The sequence below is a fragment of the Pseudochaenichthys georgianus genome, chromosome 14 (genome assembly GCF_902827115.2).
Source record: "Pseudochaenichthys georgianus chromosome 14, fPseGeo1.2, whole genome shotgun sequence".
In the NCBI taxonomy this organism is placed as follows: domain Eukaryota; kingdom Metazoa; phylum Chordata; class Actinopteri; order Perciformes; family Channichthyidae; genus Pseudochaenichthys; species Pseudochaenichthys georgianus.
In genome coordinates, this window is record NC_047516.1 from 32,525,768 (window position 1) to 32,553,615 (window position 27,848).

Here is a 27,848-nt window from a genome sequence, read left to right on the forward strand (position 1 = left end):
CCAGGGCTTCCCCCTGGTGATGGCCATGGCGGCGGAAACGTGTCTAACTACCGCTCCCCCCACCGGTGTGAACACAGCATTAGATGTCTTGAGGGCTTCATCGTTATCAAACATGTAAAGTGTTGGGCCGTTTGGAGTATGTTCACTGGAGTTATGAGAATACCGTGTTTCATGGCGAGCATTGTGTTTCCATGGCAATGGCATTTGACGAAATCTCAAAACTGACCTGAAGATGTCTTCAGGGTTGGACCGTTTGAGCAGTTTTTTAACATTTTCATGGGAGTTACAGCAATATCGTGTTTTACGGCGAGGGATGCGTTGCCATTGCAATGGCTTTTGAGGAAAACTCACTAATGGCGCATAGACATGTTGAGGGCCGGACGATTAACCATCATCTGAGGTCTGGTGCTGTTTTGACCATTTTCCGTGGTGTTACGACTACATCGTGTTTTATGGCAAGGAATGCATTGCCATGGAAATTGCATAGATGACACCCCATAATTGACAGAGTTGTTCAGGGCCGGAGTGTTAATGATAATCTGAAGTCTGGTGCCGTATGGACGATTTTCCTTTGAGTTACGACTACATATTGGATTTTCGGAGAGGGATGCGTTGCCATGGAAATGGCATATGATTAGACCTCAGATTTAGCTTGGAGCTGTTAAGGCATGGACCGGTGATAGGATCTTGTCCATTGGAGTTACAGCAACATTGTGTTTCATAGCAAGGGATGCCACATGATGTAACCTCAGATTTGACTTAGAGCTGTTCAGGGCCGCAGTGTTAACCATCATGTGACATTTGGCGGCATTCGGAGTATGTCAGTTGGAGTTATGACATCATCCTGTTCCATGGCAAGGGATCGCCTAGCATCGAGCGAATGTGAAAATTAGAGCCGCATAACGACTACCCCAAAAATTACGACTTTTCATCCCCCATGTCTTGAGACGCAACCCGCTGAATTTGGAGTGGATAAAATCCCTAGGAGATGACCTCTGAAGTACGGAGGGCGAAATTCAAAATGGCCGACTGAAGCACTGCACCCAGAACTACAGAAACACTTACCTAAACCAAACTGTTGCACCAAATGGCACACACTTCATTCATAGTACAAGACATTTTGTAAAACCAACTACACACCATCGTGCTCAAGCACACTGTTTTATGGCGTTTGATATAGAGAATTCTGCAAATAAAGATTGTTCAAGTCTCCAAAATATGTGCAGAAACACAAATATACTGTTGTTATACTTTTAGTTTTCAAAAAGTGGAAAGTTGAATTGCAAATTGGGTGCAGAGCTGAACATGTGTTTAGAGTTTTGGATATTTGAGCTGAGGTTTTGCTCTTTGAGTGTCAGTTTAAATAATGATGATTTTTGTGTCATTTTAGTGTGCACAACTTGTTTTGATTGTTACACTTACATTACATTGCATTTAGCTGAGGCTTTTATCCAAAGCGACTTACAATAAGTGCGTTCGACCAACAAAATACAAACTTGAAGAAAACAGAATCATAAAGTACATCAGGTTTCATAGAGCCAAACATTTCAAGTGCTACTCAACTGGCTTTAGATAAGCCAGTCCTTTATTAGTATACAAGTGCTTTGTTAGTAATTCTATTGCTCGAAGTGGAGTCGAAAGAGATGAGTTTTCAGTCTGCGCCGGAAGATGTGTAAGCTTTCTGCGGTCCTGATTTCAATGGGGAGCTCATTCCACCATCTTGGAGCCAGGATAGCAAACCCACGTGTTTTTGCTGATGGGAACTTGGGTCCCCCTCGCAGTGCAGGTGCAGCGAGCCGTTTGGCTGATGCAGAGCAACGTGCACGTGCTGGGGTGTACAGTCTAACCATGTCCTGGATGTAGGAAGGGCCAGATCCATTTGCAGCATGGTACGCAATTACCAGTGTCTTGAAGTGGATTCTAGCAGTTACTGGAAGCCAGTGGAGGGAGCGGAGGAGCGGCGTGGTGTGGGAACATGTAGGAAGGTTGAAGACCAGACGAGCCGCTGCATTCTGGATGAGCTGCAGAGGGCGGATGGCACATGCAGGTAGAGCAGCAGGAGGGAGTTGCAGTAGTTTAGGCGTGAGATGACGAGAGCCTGGACCAGAACCTGCGTCGCTTTCTGGGTCAGCTGGGGACGCATCGTCCTGATGTTGTAAAGCGTGTATCTGCAGCAACGGGTTGTAGCAGCGATGTTTGCAGTGAAGGACAGGTTGTTATCCAGGATCACACCCAGATTCCTTGCAGTCTGAGTCGGAGAAACAACAGAGGCGCCGTGTACTTACATGTTCTTTATATAGATTTGATGTAAAAGAAACAAGTTCAATCAAATAAATATATACACTGTCATTCAGATTGATTAGTACTTCTGTTTCTTTTGAGAGGGGACGCCTTTTCCTGGGTAACTGTCTTGGCATCACGTATCCGTATGTTTCTATGTAGAAAAGGAGAGATGCAACATGGGTACATGTTGATCCCAAACCAGCCTTGCAGTTGCAGTTAGCTCTGATGACTGCACCATCCTTCTTCATCAGTACCCACGGACATGTTGGCGGCAGCCCAATACTCTGAGAATGCAATACCTGAAAAATAAAATACAAAAATATTATTGGATTGTTGACTATTTAGAACCACCTTGTCATATGCTAGGTAGCACATAACAGAAGCTGACAACCAAGAATAGGTTCACAACTTTTGGAATTTAAATATATTGCAATATATAATAAAGCTTTATTTATAAAGCCCTTTTCATAAAGCACGTGTAGCTCAAAGTGCTTTACAATCACAAGTTAAAAATAAACCATGAGAAATTCCCCTCAGATCAAATGTTAAGACCTTTACAGGTACATAGCAACAACATATACATATAACATTTTAAAAGGTTAAGAGACACGGCGAGGTAAAAGGTATGATAATAAAAATACATAAGACACAAGACTAAGTTAATTTATGAAACAATATAAAACCCTATAAAATAAAGTAAACATAGATATAGGTACAACAAAAATAAAAGCTGGTGTTTAAAAATGTCCACTGAGTTGGCCTCTGATATTTCTTGGTAGCGTAGTGGATAAAAGCAGCCTCACCCATTTTATTTTGGGGGACTTTAGGGATATTTAAAAAGCCAGCTGAAGAGGACCTCAAGAAATATTTACTCACTTTTCCAGCTATTACAGCCACATCTCCTTGATATGCAACGCAAACGTCGCGGATCCACCCGGATGTGAACTCTTTATGTGCCTAGAGTCCTTTGTACGCCTTCATTTCCTCCATGGTGTACAATGGAATAGGCGTAAACACAGGTAGTAAACACAGGTAGTTCACGATATCACAGTAGGAAAGTGAAGGCCATGAATTGATATCGGTGCTGTAATCCTTAACGGGAATCAAATAAGGGTCCACCGAACCAATCGACGTACATTTTTCTCTGTAAACGGTCTTATCCTCCGGGTTTAGTGATTCGTAGTAGCCTTTCATTTTCGCCATTTTTGAACGCTGCCGCTCCAAGATGTTTGACGCGAAATCCCGTGACGTCATTAGGAAGCCTCTATAGGCCTACCCCCCTGGTCCCGACCAGGTTAGCCGCACAGCATAAGTTACCATGGAGATCTAGCCTGCTAAAAAGAGAACCAGCTTCGTAGGACCGGAAACCCCGAGTGTTCCCTGAAGTTGGCCGGCTAAGCGAAAATCCTGCTTCGTAGTATACCCCCCAGGAGGGTTAACTCAGCCTCTGAGAAGAGGAGCGCGCTGTGCCTTTCACGCACTGCCTTCAGAATCATTAGAAAGGCTAAAGAGCGGTGTGGCTGATGTGTTTTAACCACACACACCTCTACAAACACACACACGATTTAAACGCAGACTTTTGTTCCTCCATGTTTCGTTGTTATTGTTTCACTGAGCTGACCCGCGCATTTGTTTCAAACGCTCCCTTTTTTGGTCCATCTTCTGCGGTAATAGGTTTTGTGCGCTGTGATGATTCGGCTGTACCTTTAGTAATGAATATTAAATGTTGTGAGGAAATCTTTCCACCAATAATTCCAATAAGTAATCCAAAATGTATTCACTTCAGGTTTACGAAAGTAACTGTAATCAGATTACTCGTTTTTCAAATGTAACGCGAGCTGAATACAGTTACTTGATTTTTGTATTCTGATTACGTAACGCCGTTACATGTATTCCATTACAACCCAACCCTGTGTGTACGCAATTATGGGAGGAAGGGGGAAAAAGTATTAATAATGGAATATAAATCTCCTCTGTAATATGCATATTTTTCTTAATAATGAAAATGTTTCCACGCAAATCATAATGTTTTGCAAATTATTTGGCAGCAAATATTGAATTTACATTTACACCAGACATAATTAAACACATAAGCCACATGTAAAGACATGTGGCTGTGTGTTCATCAAAGGTAACACTCATAATGACCAAAAACAACCTCATTATTCATATTATAATCAATCTTTATTCTGATATACCTTTGAATGGACATAATCAAAATAAATCATAAGTTAGCAGGTAAACAGAAATATTGTTGTCATATTTTTCAAGACAAGCTTTCAAAAGTTTGAAAGTTACAGATTTGAAAAGCTGTAGACCACACTTGCACAAATAAGGACTTGATTAATCATAAACTAATGCTGGAGCGTCCTCCATGCCTACTGAGTACACTCTTAATCAATGGCAAATCTGACAGCATGCCAGGAGGATGAAATCTTCCATGACTTTCTCTGCTCCTTCAAAGTAATTGTTGTCCCCTACCAAGCAGAAAGAACAAACTATTTTGGATTTAAAAAACAAAAACCTTAGTTCCATATTTTAAAAGAAATAGTTAGGACCAACCAATTCACTCTTAAGTTTTTGTAGGATTTCTAATCATTAAAATATATGATCCATTTAACAGAAATAGATAAAGCAATACACTTCAATGCAAAGCTCAGAAGCCTACCAGAAAGACTAAGGCGCAGTCTTTGATGGTTGTTATTTGCATCTTATAATAATTTCAGATATGTTACAAATGCAGCATGAAACTGCTGGGAAACAGTCAATAAAGCTTTGGATTTAAGTAGTGGCAACATTTAAGATGAATAGGGTGTATTTTGATATTCTTTTTATCCTTTAGTCATGTAAACAGTTCAACAAGTATGTGCAACTCACTTCAAATATCAATAACCAAATAATTACACCATGATATACATTTCAGATTGGTCCTAAGTGAAAAAATAACCACAACACGTTTCAAACAAATTTAAAAAATGATACAAATATAGGACGCAGAGAATTGCACTTGAACGTAAAGAGCTTCTGAAACACTTTGTCCCGAGACAAGCAGAAATAAAGCTCTATGAATTTGTCAATTTGGCCCCTGGAGAGGACAAGCAGCTGCAGCTGAAGCGGTCATGACCTTTTACAATTCAGAGCCTTTGGCTGGGATACAGGCATATCTTCAATGTGTGCATCTCAAACGACTGTGCGAATGATTCAGAGACAGAAGCCCAAACAAAAAAGCAGAGAATGCACAGACAAAAAGGAAACAACTGAAATACTGTCAGTCAGCTCTGGCTGTAGTGAGCAGAAAGAGCTGCTGTCTATGAACATTAGCATAATGTGGCCAATCCTGTAAATATGCTACACATGCGTTATATTTGACAGATATTTGTAAGCTATGTTAAACTCATATCTTTATTTATCCCAGGTCGAAAAAATATCCCTTTTGTCCTTTTTATTTTACACAAATTACACCCTGAGATTTGATCAAAGAAAATGTGCACAAACGTCCACTAGCTCATAAGTTACACTATCAACACAAGCCTCAAAAACGCAATAATCACACGACTATTGAAACGGATCGTGAAGTACAAAACGCTGCACTTATACGAGAGCGAAACATCCTACAGATTGACGGACATAAGCAAACAGTACATCGACCCATCGCACAGCACATTTAGAAGAGGATGCAGAATATTTCCCTGCAGCAGCACTTCTAATTGACTTTCCCTTTACAGACCTCAGTGCTGCTAAAAGTGTACTGTGCTGCTGTCGGAGGAATGAGAGAGGTGAGTGTGGCAGTACAGCATATTCTCTTTTGTATTATTGCAAATATATAATACCAATATTTAAAATGTCTTTCTCTTCATGAAATGCACCTGACCTCCTCAATTCAGATTATCTCTGAAATCAAATGATATCTTCAATGGACATCACTGCCCTCTCTCGCTGTTTCACCGGTTCCACTTCAACTTGAAAGCTATTGTTTCTCACGATAAGTTGGCATTTACAGAAAAACACTAATGTTGCCTAAGAACACTGAATCCACAGGACACTTGTACAGTTTGTTTCACTAATGCATTAAATAGTTATCTTAATAAAGAAAAATATATTATCCAGAGTGAGACTCGGTCAGTCCTTTGTCATAGAGTTAAAGGTCAGCACAACATCAGAGAGAACTCTTCTGGTCATTTTGCTAAATGTCCCTTACACAATAAAAAATTATATAGTATGTGATCCATGGCATATAGGGTTGGAAAATGTGTCAGACTACACTTCCATGAAATCCGAAGAAACTGAGGCTACATAAGGAATTTCATCACAGAGGTTAGAAATGCATAATCAGATTGGAGGAACCTCAGTCTACAAGGCTAGTCTGCAGCAAGGCCTGACATGGAACTTCTCTGAGTGGTGGTCAGTGGACTGCACTGAGAGGGGGTCAGTGGACTGCACTGAGAGGGGGTCAGTGGACTGCTCTGAGAGGGGGTCAGTGGACTGCACTGAGAGGGGGTCAGTGGACTGCACTGAGAGGGGGTCAGTGGACTGCTCTGAGAGGGGGTCAGTGGACTGCTCTGAGAGGGGGTCAGTGGACTGCACTGAGAGGGGGTCAGTGGACTGCACTGAGAGGGGGTCAGTGGACTGCACTGAGAGGGGGTCAGTGGACTGCTCTGAGAGGGGGTCAGTGGACTGCACTGAGAGGGGGTCAGTGGACTGCTCTGAGAGGGGGGTCAGTGGACTGCTCTGAGAGGGGGTCAGTGGACTGCACTGAGAGGGGTCAGTGGACTGTAACACCAGTGGTTTACGCAGATTGCAGATTAGCCATATTCAAGCAACACATGTTGAACAGCAGATTTTTAAATCTGTGGTCTTCTCTTCATTTATAATACCACTTTAAGAGTGATTGCTGTTTGCATCGCCCTATCCAAAGTGGAGAAACAAGATTCATGGTGACGCCTGGTTTAGAATCAATAGTATCAAATCATTTTATGTTTCCTCTCACTTATTCCACTTTAGCTTCAGCTGGGCAACCCTAGCTTGTCCCAGTTTAGTTTGCAGGTCGACAGGCCTTTCGAAGAAGCTCACTATGGTCGGCTCGTTGAGCAGAGAAGCCAGGACCTGCTCGAAGGAAAAGGACCAATCGGTCTCCGCCTCCTGACTGTTGGTGGAGCTGCAGGTGTCCGACCTCTCCAAAGTGCTGGAAGCTTCTTCTGTTGGAGGCTCCGCAGCAGCAGCGGCAGCAGGCTGGGTGGACGTGGGGGGGCTGCTGGACTCCTGCAGCCTTCGGCCCACCTCCTCCATCCTCAGCAGGAGGCTGGTCACATGGGCCACGGCTCTGTACAGAGGCTCCTCTTCCGGATCGCCATGGAAGATGTTGTACAGGGTCTTGGAGAAGTGGATGAACTGAGACTGAGATATAAAAAAAACATCATCAGATGATTTGCCGCATCACAAGTCAGGACCTTTTTTTATTGAGAAAATGTTGCACTTCAGTCAATACAACGCAACACGGTTTGGAGTACCTGATTAATCCGGGGTAGGTCTTTGATGGTTTCCTCCTTCTTAAGAATTTCATTTTGCCATTGCTTCAAGTATGCCTGCAGGTCCACTTTTCCTCTACCTGTCGTCGTCACACACAAACTCGACACTATCAGACAAAACTAAGACCGTTCTTTGTATAGCCATGGAGTATTTGTGATCATTTAAGGAACAATACCTCTTTCGGGAGTTTTCCTTATCACACCATCTTCAGGTAGATCAAATGCTGAAAAAGAGAAGTCGCATGTGAACACAATGTATAAAGAAATGCTTAAAGAACCTTTAGAAATATTCAAGGAAATGGGGCATGCATCAAGACACAATTGTGAAAATCAGGAGGAAATGGGGAAATTTGAGTTTGAAAGGAGAAGAAAGAGTAAAGAGGCTAACCAGCGAGTCTACTCAAGTGAGAAGAGTCTTCAGTCACTGGAATTAAGTGCTGGATGCTTTGATCCTTTAAGTGCAAAGGACTACCTGTGAAAGCTAGAGAGAAGACACCGACAGTGAGTGTTTTTAGAGGAAAGATGAAGAGACACTAAGATGACAGAGCAAAGTAGATGTATTGAAACAAGATGTTGAAAGAGTTACCCAATCATTTAGTTACAGTGTAATGCAATCCCACCGTAGACTCTTGACAAATATTATATGTTTGTGAAGCTTACAAAGTCAACTCTAAATTGAAATGTGTTTAAAAACACAAAATGCTATTTTCTGACACTAGGGGTCTCTCTTTCAAAACATTATACGATTTTGAATCATTATACTGAAAGTACGGTTCATTAAATGCAATACTGTGTAAGCAATAAGAAATCTAAACTGAGAAACAGAAATGAAACCTTTTTAATGCAATTATAATAGAGGGATATGATTTGCATTAAAGGGCCTATTCTGCTCATTTTCAGGTTCATATCAGTGTCCTGTGTCTCCATGCTTTAATGTCCAAAAGCTCTTCATTGCTCTCTTCCTGCCTGTGCTGCAGCACCTCTTTTCACCATCAATATTTCTTTGAAAATAAAACAATGCATTTACTTAATGGCTACTGCCTGAAGTATTTTCATTTCTCATTTCTAATTTGAGAGGTTCTATACTCCTGTGCTCCAACCCCCACCGGTGACTGTGTGTGTGTTCATGCATGCTTGTTCATTTTCATTGCTTGATTACACAATTATCCTCACAGGCCAGCAGTGTCATTATATGTGCCCGATAGCTTTGTGCTGCACAGTCTGAAGATTGTCATGTTGGTTACTTATCGTGTGTGTGACATTAAAATGTGTTGCTGCTAAACCTGTTAGGCCCCAAGCCTGTGTTTCAGGTTTCAGCCTCGAAAATGACATTCCCAGAACAAATTACCATATCTTCCCTTCTAAAAGGGTTCAATTAATAATCTTTTTTCTCAAAGTAATGATAAACCTGTGAGTTGGATGTAGAAAAGTCAGATTCAATATAGATGTTTTTTATTTTAAAGAAAATTCAGATTGAACATGGTAAAAAACTGTAAATTATAGTGTCCGTCCAAAAGATATTTTGTACTTATAGTGAAAACTAACCTTGGATGATGGGTTAGTAGACTAAAAGCTTTAGGAATCCAAAGTACAACAGATAATAAGTACCCTGTATCAAGATTGATGCAAACCAAGTGATATGTGACCTTTTTAGACAGATTTAGCAAAAAGAACCTCTTCTGGGCCATTTGGGTGCATTTTCCTTATCTCTGGCCCCCCTTGTTCGATTTTGACATGTGACATCTCTTTCTGACCGTTAGAGCCAATAGAATCCAAGGGAAATCGTCCCGCACACACTGATGTTAAAAAAAATGGTGGCCTCTCCGCGCATTCTAGCTTTCAGCAAGTATCGCTGCTCTGATATCAGGCAACGGAAAAGCTGTTTTATTGCTTATGGATTATCAGAACATTTCAAAGGGGACGCAGTCACATTGGATTAACCTATGGATTAATAACACCATCGTTTTTTATCGTTTTAATGCCATTGAAGACCAGTTTAGACCAGACAAAGACGAAGGTAAGCCATGTTAGCGTTGTGTGCTACCTAGCGCCACTTGTTTTGATGTACGTTTTTGTTGATAACGTCGCAAGTTTGTATCTTTCAGTGTTGAGGTGGGCACCGTTAGATTCTGTGTCTCCTTGCGATCATAAACAATGTGTTGGATGTGCACCTAGGATAAGTAATAAGGGAGCAAGGAGTGATTATCGGTGCAGTAATAGGTTAGCATTTTTCGCTCAGGGGTCATTTAGATGCTTCTTATGAGACTTGTGTTTTGTTTTGGTAAAAATGGTTTGTATCGTCAGTTAGCTGAGATTATTCCCGTTAATCTGGTATAACACATTAATAGGTTCCTAAATATTAAGATCCCCTGAGACACAGTGTCGTGAGAAAAAAAAACAAGGGTACCCGCCGGCGGGGACCATGGGGCTTAACAGGTTTTTAAGAACCCAAACAGAATGAACCTTATTAGCTGTGGAGATTTGTCCTCACTTGAAAGACCTGGGCTTTATTTATATATATATATATAAATAAATATATAGTTTTTGCCATATTTGATCATATCCTTGCTCCACCGATGTACGACAGCTATACGTTAAAGGTACAGCCAGACATTTTGAGACGGATGATGTCTCTGCTCTCTGACTGGCGCTGATAAGTGAATACAGCTGCTGGATTTAGTGTTTGGCTTACAAAACCTGCCGCCTTTCAGCTCTAAATAACCCATGGTTTCATGTCAATGGAGCGTTTGGCCCAGTTTCAGGGCTCAGGATGGTCCCACTGAGGAATGTGTGAGTGTTTTAGGTCGCTGTGTTTTCTACCTTTGAGCTCGCTCTGTACAATTACAATCCACAACAATGCTTGAGGTAAAATCCCGCAATGCATAGCTTTGAGACATCAACAATGGTGATGAGATGACAGACAATTTTTTCATTGTAAAACAAGAATAACTTAAAAGTAGTCGGTGTTGTACATTTTACATCCGTCTGTGCAAAACATCATCCCTTTTGGACAGAGATCTATTTGACTTGTGTTTGAATAATCATAACTAGCATTTGAATTATTAAGTGGTGACCATCAACGTGTTAGGTCAATCTGGACGTTTGTACAAAAAACATAACTAAACAAAGCATTGAGCATGTTGCATCCAATGTGTTCATTTTGTCTGACATAACTCTTTTACTTGTACATAAGAAGCAAACAACAACAAACGGTCCATAGCATTGATCTCCATATTGAAATACTAGCCCGCACTGTGCATATAAATATCACAAAGTGTCGTCCAAATTTCACACATCGTTTGGAGCCCTCACACCCTCCTCAGACACAGTGATGTCACAGGTGACGTTGGTAGTGTCTGAGGGTTCAGTGCTGAGGATCTGTCCTTGTGCTGATCTCCTTCTTATGATCTCTCTGTACTCTCTCTCTCTCTTCTCTTCAGGAGGCAGCGTAGATGCGATAGAGTATGCTAGCTGCTCGCCGACTAAGCGTCTAGCGAGATAGCAGAGAGCTATCTATCGCTCTCTCTCTCTAGCTCGCTCTATATCTCAGCTCTCTATCTCTCTCTCTCTCTCTCTCTCTCTCTCTCTCTCTCTCTCTCTCTCTCTCTCTCTCTCTCTCTCTCTCTCTCTCTGCTCCTCTCTCGGCCTGGCTGGCACATCACAGACAGTGAGTCAGTGCTCCTCTGCTGCTCAGCTGTCAGTTGTAATCTGAGCAGTTCCTCCCCATCAACAGACTCTCTGTGGAGAAACGAGCCCTTTGCAAAATGCCCTCACAGCGCCTTACACATGTCATTGCCATGGCAAAGCCCTTTCACCCAACATGGACTATTCTTACCGCTGCCTTCAGGCACATGCTGCTGCAACATCATGCAGACAAGAGCCACACATTCAAGGACAGTTTCCACCCCCAGGCTCATTCAACAAATGCCGAGTCATGGACGCATGGACGACTGCTACATTCTAAAGCTCTGCAGATCAAAGCCTCATGTTGATCTGACCTTGTGTTTTACTTTAGGCTGCGTCTGACGCCTGCTCATGAGTTATTGCTGTCATGTAAGACAGAATCTATAGAATGATAACGATCCAGTCCTGTGACGTTTGATGCAATTGAACTTTGAACCTGCTGGAGTGTATCATCTCTGTAGACTAGATATGTCATAAGAGAAATGGGGGGTCAGAGGGTGAAGATGAAGCTGTGCAAACACAAATATATTTATAGTTTACACGACGCAGACAAATCACTGAGACACCACCATGGGTCAGAGTTGTCAACATGTCACATGATAAATGTTTATCTTTTAAAATATTTGCCGCTGTTGGTAGCGATGCCCCAATACTGATCAAATAGCTGCAATATGCCCAATCTTTTCAATTTATGTCTGTATACTGCTTTGCCCGGTCTTTACGAAAGTGGGGGGAAACTATTCTGCACCCCGTGTAAATGTGTGTTGGAGCATAAGAGAACATCGACGGTGACGACCCACTTTGATTCTTTCAAACATTCGAAAATGCTTTCTGCTACTGCGGACAAGAAAGCCAAACAACTCACGTTCACCGAGGCATCGACCTCCAAAACCCTTTCGAGGGCTACAAGAAACGAGGTGAGAAGCCTACGAGACTGAAGCTGGTCAGATAACGAACAAGTAAATGAAAACAGAATGAGGCGGAGAAGTGTGTGTGTGTGTGTGTGTGTGTGTGTGTGTGTGTGTGTGTGTGTGTGTGTGTGTGTGTGTGTGTGTGTGTGTGTGTGTGTGTGTGTGTGTGTGTGTGTGTGTGTGTGTGTGAGAGAAAGATTAAAATAGCCCAATTGCTTTTACAATAAATAAACATTGAATGTGTTTAATTGAATAGTAAAGGGGTTTAACGTTAGTGGCAGGTTGTGTGTGAGAGAGAATAAATAAAGACAGCCCAATATTTATTTTTTCCGCATATTTCGCAACTTCCCGCAATTTCACCGCATAAAATCACATAAAACCCCGCATGTTTGATCGCATAATCAAGGATTTTTGCCCGCGTTTTTCTGGAGGGTCTAGTTTATGTACTATACAAATAATTAAATTATTGTTTACATTTGGAGCAACTTGTTGCTGCATTAAAAAGGTTTACACTTAAGTTGTAATTCAGATTTTTTACAAAGTTGGTGTTCAATTTATTTTTTCAGTGCATATCTATGCCTTTAATTATTGAAAAGCTTTAGAGAGTTAGGAGAGCTTAACAGAGCAATGGAGAAACACACAAGCTACCTGAGGCTGCAAACTGTCTAGTTCTTTTAATTCTTTTTTGTAAACAACTTTTTAGAATTGCTTTATTTTACTACTTCCTGTTTGTTATATAATGTGTTATGTTCAGGGGTGCACATAACTTTCTTATTGAGTTACTCAAATGAGTACCAGGAGACAATGTTTGGTACTCAGGGCTGCCCACGCAAAGTTCTGTGTTCAGCCCCTCTGTTTCGCGAACGTCGACGAGGGGTATTGAACGTGGGGGGGTGGAGGTGGGCACTAGTGGAGCACACACGTGGAACTCGCACCGGAAGTTGTGGCACAATTCCGTTGTACACACCGACGTTAACAGCAGCCCGTCTGTGCGCACGCGACCGGCTGTCGTCCAGTGATCGAAGCACCTTCTGGAAATGCTTCACAAGTCCGCCGGTACGCAAATGCGCTTAGTGAGACAAGTGACGGTACGCATTTCAGATGTTTGCCGTGCAGGCGTACCAGTTATGTGCACCCCTGGTTATGTTGCTGTATTTGTATGCATTGTATTCTCTGTGTGTTATATGCATTTACTTTTTATGTGAAAGCACTTTATAACCCAGTTTGAAAGTTGCCAAAGAAATAAATGATGCTTATAGGTATCGGCAAAGACAAAGTCCGATGGTTGCATCCCTCGCTGTGAGCTTCTAGATTGTTTGTTCATGACTCACCTGGTGGCAGGTGCAGCTTGAAGAGGAATTTCAGCTTATTTGTGAACGATGCACCGTATAAAGTATCTGCGGGAGAAGCAATCAGACATTGTAGTGGTGGGGATACTGAGGTTAACATTAGTGGAGAACGCAGGGAGTAAGTGAACACACCAAGGGCGTAGCAGAACTCTTTAAAGTTCACCAGGCCGTCCTGGTTCTCGTCTATCAGGCGGAACACCCAGAGGGAGATGGTGCTCTTGGGGCTGCAGAAGGCCCAGGGCTCCAGCAGCGAGAAGAGCACGCTGAACTGCTGGAAACCCAGCTGGTACTGGTCCAGATAGGCCAGGCTGGGGTCGTGATGCAGCAGAGCGGGACTCTGTATTCTCCAGTAGCAACACAGGAAATGTTGCCTCTTAAAGCAGAAAACAAAGAAACCGTGTCCATTGCTATTTCTCTTATTATGAATGTTGACATTTTGGTATCATGACAATGAAGACACTGTATCGTGACTTTGACTCACTTTGAACAGGTTGTAAATCTCATCTAGTTGTGAGGCTCCGAATCGGACTTCTTGTGTTACTACCCGAATCTGAAAATAGATGTTTAAATGATTTGTTGTATTTCAAAGTGACAATGAAAGCGGAGTAACTTATTGTAGCCTCGAGGATAGCTTACCACATTCTGTTTGGTTGTGTCCTCCAGTGTCTGGATCACATGCAGTTTGTTTCTTTTCCGCGAAGTCTCCACTTCCTCTGAACGGATATGTCCATATTTCTGCAACAAAGAACAACGAGTGTAAAACAACCACAACGTTGACATCAGTGAATAAAATAAATAAATAAATAGATTAGTCAGTTAAAAGAAAAAGGATGCTAGCCTATTTTGTTCAATTTGTTCAGGTATAAATGGCAACAATGCTCTCTTCAGCCCCTGAAATATGGATATTTGTTTAATATCGTATAAGGGAGAATATTTCTGCGATTTGGACGATAAACAGCGAACTGAGAGGCACAAACTTGGTCTTTGAGAAAGTGGTATGGACATTTTTCTCCAACTCCAGATTTTTAAAAACCAACATGGCTCAAATATTGTTTCAAAACAAAACTCTGACATAAAATGAATTGTGATATTTGTTCATACAGAGATAGATAGTTGTAGAAGTTGTATCTGTCTATGGTTTTAAATGAATGCCACTTATTGCAGTAAATTCAGAAAAATACAAATAAATATCCAGGTGCTAACATCTGTAATTAAAGGAATGTATACGAAATAGACACACCTTCTGAATAATCTAAAAGTCAGACTATTACAGAGAAATGCGTAGCTCTGTGTAGTACATCTCATCTTTTGGGGGGATTCTCCTCCGTACTGGTATATTCAGTATTAATCAGGCTGCGGCCACACGAGGACGAATTCGGTCGTTTGCGTTACTGTTTGGTGTCATATAGACCGTTCGGCCACACGAGGACGACCGAATACGGCACTAAACGACTGAGGAAACGACAACGGGTCCCAAGGTGGATAGAAAGGCATACGCAACGCTCTGGGGGGTCCAACGGCTCCGTGTTTACGCCCTATCCGAACATTTTCAGATCACTGATAGTGATTGCGCAATAGCCCCGCCTCTCCCCACCTCTTCTGCTCACCTCCGCTTACCCCGCGCCAGTGCTGAAGTGTTTCGCCACCAACAACAACAACAATGGCGGATTGCAGAGTTGCTATCGTGCTCCGGATGCTATTGACCATGCTACAGTTGTTTGTGCAACATCTACAGCAATAATGATGAGGCAATAGCCCCGCCTCTCCCCACCTCTGCTGCTCACCCCCACGTCAAAGTAAACTGCACCCTGAATTCAGATTATTTATCTTTCTCTCGATATGGACCTAAACGCGAGTGAAGTCTAATCTGACAGGACGGAGACACGCAGCTCTGCTCACCTGCAGCTCCTCCCGCTGCAGCAAAACACACACTTCAAGTCAGATCATCACCCTTAGCGATTTTAATTACCTCTCAAACTCCCTAAACTAGTTATAAATATGTTTATTTTACTGTCGGCCGGGTCACTGATTACTGGATGAGCTGCTGCATGAGACAGACACTGGCGCTGTCCGAAGAGAGGGAGGACGAAGAGAGGCTCCGTGTATTTTATCATTATATTATATAGAGTCGTTATTCATTTGTTTTAAAGCTCAATAAATAACAAAGAAGACCTTTGACCGGCACTTTATCATTTTGTCCGGAAGATTTAAACTTTAATACACGCTGACTGGCGAAGAACTCTGCCCGGTTCCCTCGGCCCCTACCGCGGAGAATAAACAGAAGGGCAACCATGACAACCATGCTTCTTCGCTGCTTTTGTGGAGGACATTACAGCGCCACCTACAGGCTCCTGCATATGTACTGCAGCTTCTCCAGCGGTTGGAGCTAAACGGAGCGGTCTGGTGTGGGCAGACACTATCCGGATAACTATTGCGTGTGGACGGAAGCTTGTTTGCGATTGCGTTTGCGTTAATCCTATGCGTTTAGCCGTTTTCGTCCTCGTGTGGCCGCAGCCTCAAAAATAAAACCAGTCATTGTTTGCAGTGCTAATACCTCATAAGCCTCTCGTATCAGTTCACTGATATCCACACTGACGTGGGAGGCTTTATCGTTGCTTCCCACTGAAGCTTGCTGTACAGTCGGAGGCAGCGGGCTGTCTTTGTTTGTCACGCTGTCGAAGAATCTGTAATAAAACCATCAAAGAAAGAGAGACAATCATTTACACAGCAGTGATGTTTGAAATACATCAGTCCTGCTTGGTTTGCCTTCACACAGACTTGTTGAGGATGGTGACAGCCTCAGCGTCGTCATGGCAGCTGATCAGAGCCTCCACGTTGTAGTCCAGCACAGCCAAGCCCAGCTGCAGAATGGCTTTGATGCCGTCGTAGAAAAAGCAGTCCACCACGTTCACTGCGCTCTCGATGGGCAGGACACTGATGAAGAGAGTGAGGAACCAGGACAAGGACACAGAAGAGAAGAAGCATAGGTCTGTCATGTGCTCCACCAGCTGGGGGAGGTTCTCTCTAATCAGGTCCTCAAACACTGCCTGGTCAACCAGAGCACCTGGAGAAAGATTAGACAACAGTAAGTGATCATTTAAATCTGGAATCATTCCAACAGTACGAGGAATGCTTCCCCTCTCACCAATAATTCGCCGATTAAAGTAATCCGGCAACATCCTCTCACAGACGGCCACTAGGAGCCAGAAAGCCTCCTCTTCTTTCGCATAGAGCAGGAGAACTGAGGTGAGAATGTTCATGGCCTGCACAAGGGAAAATAGCACACTGTAAAAACAGACCACTTCACTTGCATCATAAGGGTAACTGGAGGAGGAAGGCCAATATAAGTGGTGTGTGTGGTTCAAAAAGGGTTTCCAGAGCATCGCTGCCTTTTTTAAGTGTTGATATTGATGGTTGTATATCCCGCGTGGCCTTTTCTGAGGTCCATAACCTTACTTTTGAGGTACTCTGCCTTTTTTTAAATCACCTCTGCTTTTCAGAGTTACTGGAATCATCAATGTCAGGGAAATACAAATGAAAAGTAAAAGGACACAGAGGGGTTCAAAACTACAAGGAATATTATTGAAAACCGCAGGAAAAAAAGTATAATGTAATGTTTCATAAATGAATAGTACAGACAGAGATGAAGAAAGATCATGTGAGCTAATGGACTGTTAGAAGTGTTTTTTTTATTTCATTTTCCAAACACATTTTGTTTTCGCATATATTTTACCAATTCATTTTATATATCATTTCAATTATTTAATTCATGTACTTTTTCTATCTATATTGTATTTGTGCCTATCAAATAAACACTAATTGAAAGGAATAATATTCATTACATTTCTAATAATATCTCACAGTCATTAGTCATTTGTATAATTACCCATTGCCTAACGGGGCATCTGTTAAGTATGTGTATTAATATGAATCAAAGGACGAAAGAAATAGATATTTTTTGGAGATGAAAACAATGTTATTATACTAAAGAACAATTAACAGCTAAATGATGAACATTGTGTGTCAGTTATTGTAGTACAGAGTCATTTCTTCCACAGTTGAGGTACAGTAGGTTGTGGGTGCTATGATGCCACCAGCAGAAGGGTATGCATGTGTGTGTATTTGTTTATTATTATATAACGTATAAAGTACCTGACAGTAGCCAATCTTGGGGTTCCTGTAAGCATAGGCAGTGAGGACTCTGCGTAGAGCAGAGATGCCTGTGTCGCTCTGGAAGGCGGGGTGCTCTGGCAGCGAGCGGTGCAGGTCTCTCTCGATCTCATCTGTAGCCAGAGTGCTGGTGCCCAGGGACTGCTCCACCAGATCAGTGTAATACCCGGGGTGAGTGGCCATGTCGTTCACAGCTCCTGCAGAGGCAGAGCCGCAGTCAGTACAATAACACATGCTGCGCAGATCCCACACCCACTTCATTATTTATGTTGCGTGAGCTTCATGCAAGGCTTCCAAACAAATCACTGACACTGCTTGTCGCGGAGGCTCGGATCCAGAACCGACTCCTACACCCTCTCCTTCCACTCCCACTACGTTTTGCATTCGCGTGGAGGATCAGCCACATCAAGTGCAGTTACAAGCCAAGTAGTGGGCACTGGAGATGGGTTATTAAAACCTCTGGCAGCAAGTCTGCACTGATCGTACCGTATAGAACCGTATGCAGTGCTGTTCGTGTCCTTTATGGACCGATCAACTTGTCTTTGTATTTTACTAACTTAGGATCACATATATACTTGTGTCTATTCTAGAAAACAATGTGTTCATTTGATTGAAACGTTTTGTATATATACAGAGACCAAAAAAAAACAAGCAGCTTAAAAACATTTAAAAAGGCAACTTAGGATTCTTGAGGTTTAATTATAATTATTATTTTGTATTCTACACAATGGCTACAAGAAGTTACAAAAGTTCCTGATTAATTTACACCATCCACCTTAAAGCAGGGAGCCTCATTCAGCTGTGAGTGCGACTACAGTCCAAGTTCCCTCCGTCAGGGAGAGAGAGGGTGAAGGGTCTTTGAATCGGGCCTCGTTTACATACCGTGGCGTGAGTAATGTGTGCTGTACAATAACCTGAGAAAAGCATCCACAGCTCTCCTCTCAAGGCCTCAGGAACACCTCGGACGATCAGATCTCGTGTCTTCCTGGTGAAGAACATACTCGTGCCGCGTCCATATTCAGAGAAGTGGATGTTCCAAGACTGTTCCTTCATCTTTTCTTTAAGCTGTTACACACACAGGACAACACACACCACACTGTTCACACTGCTTGTATTCCAAACAGATGCAACATGTGTATTTATGTCCACCCCTGAATTGATTAGACACCCACCCAGAGCGTAACAAGGCTCTGGTGCATCAAAATGACATTAAGGTCATCCAGTCAGAATGTTGTGGTTTTCAAAAAGTTGCTGCTGAAACGTACCATTTTGGGGTCGAGGTTTTCAACATCCTGGGGGTGGAACACCATCATGAGCGCCTCAGTGCTTACAGCCTTGCTGCTGTCTTTCTGTCCCACCATCAGTGTGACATCCTCCGGGTTGTCATCGAAGTGATTGATGAGCGACTGGCACTCGCCGCGTATGACCTTGGTCAAAAAACATATACATATTCAGTAGCACTATCTATGCAGCCCATGTCTAAAATGCAGTATAGCAATATTCATAACCCGTTAAAATAATTTAAAACTGTGTCAAAATACAGTCAACAAATATATATTTCAGGATCATACATCAGTTTAATATTACACATGCTAATTAGTATAATTGTATACATTATGATCTTTTAAAATGCATTATATCAATGCATTTTGTAGTGTTTTATTCTAAGTTGTCATTGATTGCTTTAAAAAATAAAAATGATATCTATACAAGAACAATAAATAGTTGTAAAACATGTTTTATTTTCCTTATTACACACAATGAACAAAGAGTAACTTGATATAAAGTTATAGATTCATAAAAACAGTGATCATAATGAATTATAAAAGATTATCATGTGTAACAGTCATGTTAATACATATAACATTTGATCTTTAAAAAAAGTAATTGAGCTACATCAAGTGTTATTATGGTACCTTATAAATGATACAAATATTCTTATATTGTCTCAAAGATATTGCAGTAAAGCCTTATGAAAATATATAAATGCTAATAACTATAATTTATGTGTTTACTATGAGCAGATTATATTTGGATGATAAGTACAGTGTGTCTTTCTTTCAAAGCAGACAAGATAGTAAGTTTTAAACTATATAACCAAAATAATACTCTATTACTTTACAAGAGCAAAGTGGCCAAAAAGAACCACACAAACGCATTACCTCTGATGATGCAGAGTGCTGGGGGCTGGCACTGATCCCACACCTGCTTCGGAGCGAGTTTGCCAGGCGCTGGTAGTCCCGCACCTCAGAAAATCGCAGAGCCCTCTTTCCACGCATACACACCGTTAAAGCCTTGCTGCTGGGGTCTGACTTCTCAACATTAATGACCTGAGAGAAGAGCACACGTGTTAATCAGTATGCAGGGTGCCATATTGGCAGCGTTATAACACCTTACCTCTCTCATTGGAATGATGGTGTGGCACTGGCTCCCGTCTTGGCTGGCGAAACACAGGTAGTTCTCAGACAGACAGATCTTGCCAAGTGTGTTGAAATGGCTGAAGGGCACCCAGAGGAAGCTCTCGTGCACCTCCAACAGGTTTTCCTCTTTGGGAAGCCTGAAGAATGTCCGGAACTGCTCACTCTTTGCATGAGCTTCTAGGCCTCTGTGGGGGGTGAGTAAAGCAGAATATAATGTCACGAGCAGAAAATCACATTTACGTTTTCCTTTTAGCAGCTTTAGACACCGGAGTATTGGGGATATTTCAGTGCCTAAGAGTGCTTTGGGATATTACAGATATATATATATATATATATTACGGATACAGATCCTTAACTTGAGTAAAAGTAGAAATATTGCAGTCTTAAAATACAAAAATTAAGTATAATATCCAAATGTACTTTAACTATGAGAGTAAAATAACTCAATATGCCAAATTACTACTTTTAAGTGTTATATTATTATAAAATATTATATTAATCTCCTCTAATGAATGCATGTCAATTAAAAACATGTCATATGTTTTAATTTGGAGCAAATCTTAGATACCTTTTATACAACTGGGTAGATTATCATTTACATGTCATACGTTTCTATGTAGACATTGGCGCAATAGCCTCTACAGACAGTGAGCATGTGTTTGCTCGCTGTGATTGGACTGATTTTATGTTTTTATCCGTTTGTTTTTATCTGTTTTGTGTTTAGCTTTTTATCTTATTTATTGATGAGTGTTTTGTCTTTTTGTGATATGGACCTTGAGTCTGAAATAAAGATTGGATAGTATGTAAAAGGTTGAGAACAGATGAGAAATACTCAAGTAGAGTACAATTTTGTCAACATTGTATAGTACTTGAGTAGGCTATATGTACTTAGTTATGTATCACCGCTCATTATTACATGCATATCATAGTTTGGATAGGTAGATTACTTTATTCAAGGTCATTTTCTAAAGGGCACCTATCATGCTATTTTTAGGCAACAGCATAGGTCTCAGATATATAAAAATATATAAAAAACATGGCTATGAAGTGTTTTGCTCAAAATACCAAACAGATCACCCATTCTAGCCATGCCTCATATCCCTCTATTTCACTTCCTGTTTCAAAAGTGCTGATTTGGGGATAAAGCTTTAAAGAAAAGAAAAAAATTGATAACAAATAAAAAAGGAGGGGTCTGAGCTCATGCGGGACCCGGCAGCTACTGAATGCTGCCGTGATGAAACGCCATATCATGGATTATCAAGGATTATTTCTGAAACAGTCTGGAGCTCAAAGGCTTTCTCTCTTGCCGGTTATCCCACAAGGTGAGTTCCTTTTTACTTCCTGCTTCTTCACACACATGCTCTCCAGCACAGGTTAGCTCTGAGTGTTAGCCATGCTAATGTAAACACCGACCATATTACGTCCAAAACAGTCGGGCATTGTTTCTGATAGCAACTTTCTGATAGTGCCGTGGGTCCATATTTCAGATATTACGTCATGTCGGACGCAAATCTGGATCGGCTCCGTTGTAGCCCCGTTTTTAGAGATTTGGGTACGGAGGAAAAGAGAGGGTTTTATTTTCTGACGCTGCGTGAGTTCCCCGACACACCGGGGACACATGTTTATGTATGAAAGACATCAAAAAGTGCATTTTGCATGATAGGCCCCCTCTAAATTATCCTTGAATTAAAGCATTAAGGTTAAAATGTATAAATAAAAAGCTTGATTCTAGAATATACAGTTAAGGTGGTAAAGTAAACAACAACAACAACAACAGTAAGCTGACTTTAAAAATACCCCTGGTTTTGTCATGCATGAGCTACCTGCCACTATAGGCAGGTTAACACAAACACAAATGCTTTTTGACTGCTGTCAGACTTTCTGTTTCCTCGGGTTCTTCAGGTTGGCAGCCGGCACTAACAGGACCATGCAAAGCCGTGCAGCGCAGCAGACCAAACTTCATTTACCTCTTGGTAATCTTCAGGGGGTCGGAGAGCGCCGGCTCCCTCTGGAAGTCCTCTTTATCGAAAAGGCGCTTAATGGAGTAGTTGGCCAGCTGTTCCATGATAACAAAGGTTTCATTGAGGTGCAGCAGCATGGAGAAGTAGTGATTGTCCCCATGGGCCTGGACATGGATGCTCTCAGTCAGTATAACATTGGTTGTTTTCTCCAGCCTCCAGACCTCGTCCCAGGAGATGATCAGTTTCACTGCACAGGCATCACAAGGAATGAAAGTCAGTCATTCAGGCTCACAGCTGCAAGGACACAACTCTTAAATGAATAAGAAACATATTACTGTGAAATGATGTTTAACAAAGGACTCATTCCTTCCTATAATTATGGAACCTGTAATTACCTCGAGCAGTTTCTATAAAAAATAATGATCAAAGAATGTTCCTTGCAGACCATACAAGCTAACTGTGGTTGCCAATAGAAACTAGCATCAATCAAAATGAGCAAGACAAATGGCAGCTCATAAGGAGAAACGACTCACGCTCAGATCCCAGCAGGTATGAATAGAAGCAGAGGAAGTTGGTGCTGAGGTAGAGCCAGCCCTGGCACGGCACTTTGCCTCTCCAGTAGCTGCATGAGTAATATGTGACCAGCTTCTCCTGCGGTGGCAGCTCAAACCACTTCTCAAACTTAAAAAGTGCTTCTCGGAACTTCTCTGGATCTTCTTCCAGCACCAGGGACGCCTTCCCTTCTTCAGCGATAAGACCCTAACAGATTAAACATCAAGGATTACCGCAGGCAGCGACAATGTAACAAGGAACCATCTTCTTAGAATTGCCTTAATCAACCATTTTATATTCCTAAACAGAATTGCGTGTACTAAAAAGTGTTATTTATTTAGTAAGTGGAAAACCACTTTAATAAATAGGTGTAAATCTTTTAAAGTGATACAGTTATGTTATCTTAAACAGTATTTCACAGCACAACACTGACAGTCAGCTCTCCGAGAGATTAACTTCAAAAGTTCTTACTCTTATCTTGCCCTGGACAAAGCTGGTGATGTCTTCGCTGGAGTCGAACACAGAGAGGGTCCTCATGATGTTCTGCTGCAGCCATTCCCAATGTTCAGTGATCTCCTCTTTGGTGACACCTGACCAAAAGTCAAGAGAAAACAATATACAACTGTTATTAAATATCATGCATGGGAGGTTCTTTTGAAGATAAGAGAGTCTTAGGTGACAAATATTTCATTTTCTATTGTAAAATATGTTAACTTGGATTAGGGAATAGTGGCTTCTTTAGGGTTAGATTTGGCAAGACGTTAGTACATTGCCAGTGACTGTCTTTATGCAATTAACAAAGTGTTTAAAAGAAAAGACCTACCGCATGCTATTGACCAATACACTTGTGAGTCTGGTGTGTGGTGTAGAATACGGTAGGGGGCAACTTTGGATGTGGAGTCCAACACAGTGTCCAGAGTTCCCACAAGAAGGCCTGTAACGTACAGAAGTCAATTCACATGTTCAACGCTCATTATCACACATGCGCCTCGGTGATGTGACTGAAGGCAATCTGAAAGACCAGCTGGCCAGGATATTTAAAAGAGCACAAATAATAACCTTTCATTTTCTGTCTACCAAGTTACAACAATAACATTTGACAGCATCACAAAATAAGACTACATTTTAAAAAAGGGACAGTTAACCCCTAAATCAAAAATAGATATTTGTTCTCTAACCTGTATTGCTTTTAATTACAATCTAGGATGTTTTGCTTTAGCCCCACTAGCGCAATTGAGTTCCATAATATTAAAGAAAAAGGTAGTCATCATTACGGCTGACATTTCCAAAACTCACACCAAAACCATATTGATTGTAAAATAGCAGACAGGAACATAGGACATTTTTATTTTGGGGTTTGTTGCCCCTTTAAAAAGGATGCTGCTGTAGTTTAATGTTAATTGCATATCAATCATCTTTGATGTGGATCTAGAGCTCTGCCTTTACTCTTACTGACGGTGTAGAAATGCAACACGTCTCAGGTCTACGTCAGTGCTAAAATGAGCTAAATCTGTTACCTTTATAACTTCTCTCTTCCGTGCCCTCCATGAATAATTAACAACGTGGCTGTGAAAGCACCCTCCAGCCTCAGCATTATAACGGCCTGCCTGCTGAACATGGTCAAAGCTCTCCACAGGCGCTATTAGCGAGCCACCAAGGAGAAAAGGATTCAAAGGATCAAATACAGCTCACAGCATCTTGTTCTTCCCATCGCCATCCCAGTGGAGCTGAACATTGACTTTAACTCAAGATACTTCAGATATAAAAAGGCATTTGTGATGGAGAGGGCTTTAAGTGCACAATGTCATCAGTACTTAACATACACTATCATTAAGGGGACAATTGTCTTCAGCTAGAACACCATTCATCATCATTAATTATTTATAAATAACCTCTAAGCTGTAACACTGTGGTAAGAGGTTAGAAACTGTTTGTTACAACAGTTGGAGGTATCAAACCTCAATGTTCTTTGGGGGTGCATCATTTGACACAACACCGGCCCCCAAAATTGGCGATCAGAGCATCCCTACTTACAATGAATAAATAATACAAATATAAAACTCAACATAAAATGGTGGTGTAATATTTTGACTGTTACTTCCCAAAGACTTGGAGGAATTAGGGCTGAACGATTAATCGATTTTAAATCGAAATCGCGATTTTAAATGATGCAATTATCAAATCGCAAAGCCTGCAATTTCATTTCATTAATTTAAATAAATGTGTTCTTCTTGTGTGTCAGTCATCCACACCAATCAGAAGTGCTGTGCTCCACATGTACACAGTCATTGTTAGCCAATCAGAAGTGGCCCATGATAGAAGGTGATAGACAGATTGATCCAATCACCTGCCAAGTGCTTTTGAAATACTTTTCCAAATGGCTTCCAATGGAGCTTTAGATGGTTTGGTGAAACAAAGCATCTGAGTCAGGTCAGTAATGCTCCATCACGTGTTTCTATTCCAGGGTGAATCTTAAACTGAAGCTTGACTTTAAAGCAACCCAACGGAAGTTTCATGTAAGTTTAGTTCTTTCAGTCGTAGCTCGGGCTGCGGGGATACTAGAGACGGGAGCACGTTGATATGACCTTCCTAGCCGGATATATGGCTGCATTTTACAATAAACTTCCGTTGGGTCGCTTAAAAAGAAATATCGCAAATCAAATCGCAATCGCAATATCTGTCAGAAAAATGGCAATTAGATTATTTCCCCAAATCGTGCAGCCCAAGGAGGAATGTGAGAATTTGCTAAGGGATATTGTCAAATATCTGGAACAAACTACCAGAAACCTGCAGGTCCACTGCAACTTCTACTACTTTTAAATCCAGGCTGAACACTTTGAATTGCCTTGTGTTGAAAAGTGCTATATAAATAAACGTGCCTATAGCAAGAAAAGCGGAAAGGCTGATATCCCAACTGGAGAAGGGAATACATGATAGTAGATGTCTATGAATCAATTAGTTAACCAGTACCAGTATCAACAACCACTTATAATTAACATAGCTATTCGACAAAGAACAATGCAAGACATTACATTGTTTTGGCTTCTCAATGTCAGGATTTCCTACCGTTATTTGGGCAAAAAAATCTTTGTTATTTCAGGAACATTATGATTTGGACTGTTGGTCATTATTGTCAGAATAATCAATAATGAAAACAATAATAGTTGCAGCCTATAAAAACAGCCGCTGGCTTTTCCCTCTCTCTCGGTGCAAAAATATATTTGGTTACAATTCCTTAAATTAGGCAACAGTGTGACAACTCCACTTAGCATCAATGTCCTCATACATAGTGCTCCGGACAGATGTATTGCCTGGAGAGCAGCAGTCCCTGATATTGACATGGCATTATAAATGTAAGGGTGTCTCTTATGGGTAGGAACTGGTGCAAATATTTACAAACTGCCAGGGGCAAAGCAAAAACAGGTAACTGCTTCAATATTCATTGAGAAATAGACTGGTAAAAACTATATATAGTATGTTCAGACTGCTTCCTGTTAGCTGGTATTGAGACGTGAATTGAAATCTGGCACAATAACGGATACAAGTTATAAGCCCTATGTAGATCCAGTGTAATCTATCCACAGGTCAGGGGTCAGTACACTCGGCAGGAAATGAACGATGTAGTCAGTGGTGTAAGTAACTAAGTACATTTACACAAGTATTGTACTTAGGTACAATTTTGAGGTACTTCACACGAGTATCTCGATTCCTGCTACGTTGTACTTCTACTCCACTACAATTCCTTTGTACCTTTACTCGCGTTGTAGATGTGGATTAAGGATATAAAAGATCAACACTTTAAAAACATCCTGTAGTGACATCTGGACTACCAGCAGTAAAGAAAATAATAAAATATATGAACGCATTAACAATTATAATCAAAACATTTCGAAATGGGCCAATCTGCATCATGAGTACTTTTACTTTAAGTATATTGTGATGCTAATAGTTTTACTTGAGTATCATTTTGAATCCAAGACTTTTACTTGTAATTGAGTATTCCTACACTCCGGTATTTCTACTTTTACTCAATATCAAGTACAAGATCGGAGTACTTCTTCTACCTATGTGTAGTGGACTTGTTATCGTGACCATAACTCTATGCGAACGTAATAGGCTAATACTGTGTATACACTGAGACGGACCTTAACTCTTGCAGGCTGCTGTGTCAACACGAGGAAGCAGCTGCTCAGTAGGTTTAGTGTCATTTGGACAGTTGGCATAAACCTGTTGCTATGACGAAATGTTCTGTGGACGAGTAGCTTTACAGCAGCCCGCCCAGTACACGCAGACAGGACGCTAGCTATGCCAACATATGGTGGTTTAACCGGTTAATAACTTGTTGTATTTAACGTGGTTGCTTGTTTAGCTTGGCTGCAGTGGCTGTCCTAGTGGAGGTGACAACATAACCGCTAACGTTACCTGTCAGCCCGCCTCCACCTTCTCCGTAGCCCCGTCTCCTTTGCAGTACGAAGTACTCGTTATCCTCCTCGGTGACCCATAATTTGAACGCGTTTTTCAGCAAATTCTCGTCCGGTTTGAGCCACATGTTTGAAATGTCATGGAGTTAGCTATCAAATCCACCTGACATGTCACAGTTAGCTGTAACGTAGCACAACATCAAACCCGTGGACGTTTGTTTGTGTCCGAGTGCCTCCCTTCCCACGTCGACAAGAAATGCTGCCAAAGCCGCAAGGCATTCTGGGATTGTAGTTCCTGACCAGAAAGGTGGGTCCACGAGATACATTCCGCGAGACCAGCGTATTCATGAATGAAATGGGGAAAAACTGAATCATTGGTTCATTAATTTCTTATGTGTGTAATCATCATTAATTAAATAGCAAATTGTTTTGTTTTTTTCATCCAGCTTTGGTATGTTTTTAATACTCCAATAGACATAAACGAAAATATGTAATTGTTATTATTACGTATAAATTGCTTTTTCTAAATCATTCAACAAACAAACAGGCTTTTCCCACCGCCTTTCTTCAAA

The 27,848-nt window shown here is 41.4% G+C and overlaps 1 protein-coding gene across 2 annotated transcripts; it reads right to left on the bottom strand.

Annotated features, from left to right (window-relative positions):
• Nucleotides 1-4,445: 4,445 nt before the first annotated feature.
• On the bottom strand, nt 4,446-27,545 carry tbc1d8b (TBC1 domain family member 8B). 2 transcript variants are annotated; one of them, XM_034098522.2, is made up of 21 exons: nt 27,278-27,545; nt 23,679-23,789; nt 23,327-23,445; nt 22,837-23,062; nt 22,310-22,550; nt 20,320-20,527; nt 20,085-20,252; nt 19,188-19,349; nt 18,837-18,987; nt 17,905-18,119; nt 16,898-17,015; nt 16,531-16,816; nt 16,307-16,436; nt 14,389-14,487; nt 14,234-14,302; nt 13,885-14,125; nt 13,735-13,800; nt 8,197-8,289; nt 7,985-8,032; nt 7,791-7,888; nt 4,446-7,677 (listed from the first exon to the last, which is right to left on the bottom strand). In XM_034098522.2, exons 1-21 carry the CDS (start codon nt 27,402-27,404, stop codon nt 7,267-7,269), a joined length of 3,387 nt encoding a protein of 1,128 aa, XP_033954413.1. In that variant the 5' UTR covers nt 27,405-27,545; the 3' UTR covers nt 4,446-7,266. The 2 variants fall into 2 exon arrangements, with proteins under 2 accessions (XP_033954413.1, XP_033954414.1); XM_034098523.2 differs by lacking the exon at nt 8,197-8,289.
• Between the last annotated feature and the right edge of the window lie 303 nt (nt 27,546-27,848).

Coding starts and splice junctions, on each gene's coding strand:
- tbc1d8b (XM_034098522.2), bottom strand. CDS start 27,404: ATGTGGCTCAAACCGGACGAGAATTTGCTGAAAAACGCGTTCAAATTA. Junction 23,063..23,326: donor TTGTCCAGGGCAAGATAAGA/GTAAGAACTTTT, acceptor TTAATCTGTTAG/GGTCTTATCGCTGAAGAAGG. Junction 14,126..14,233: donor AGATTTACAACCTGTTCAAA/GTGAGTCAAAGT, acceptor TTCTGCTTTAAG/AGGCAACATTTCCTGTGTTG.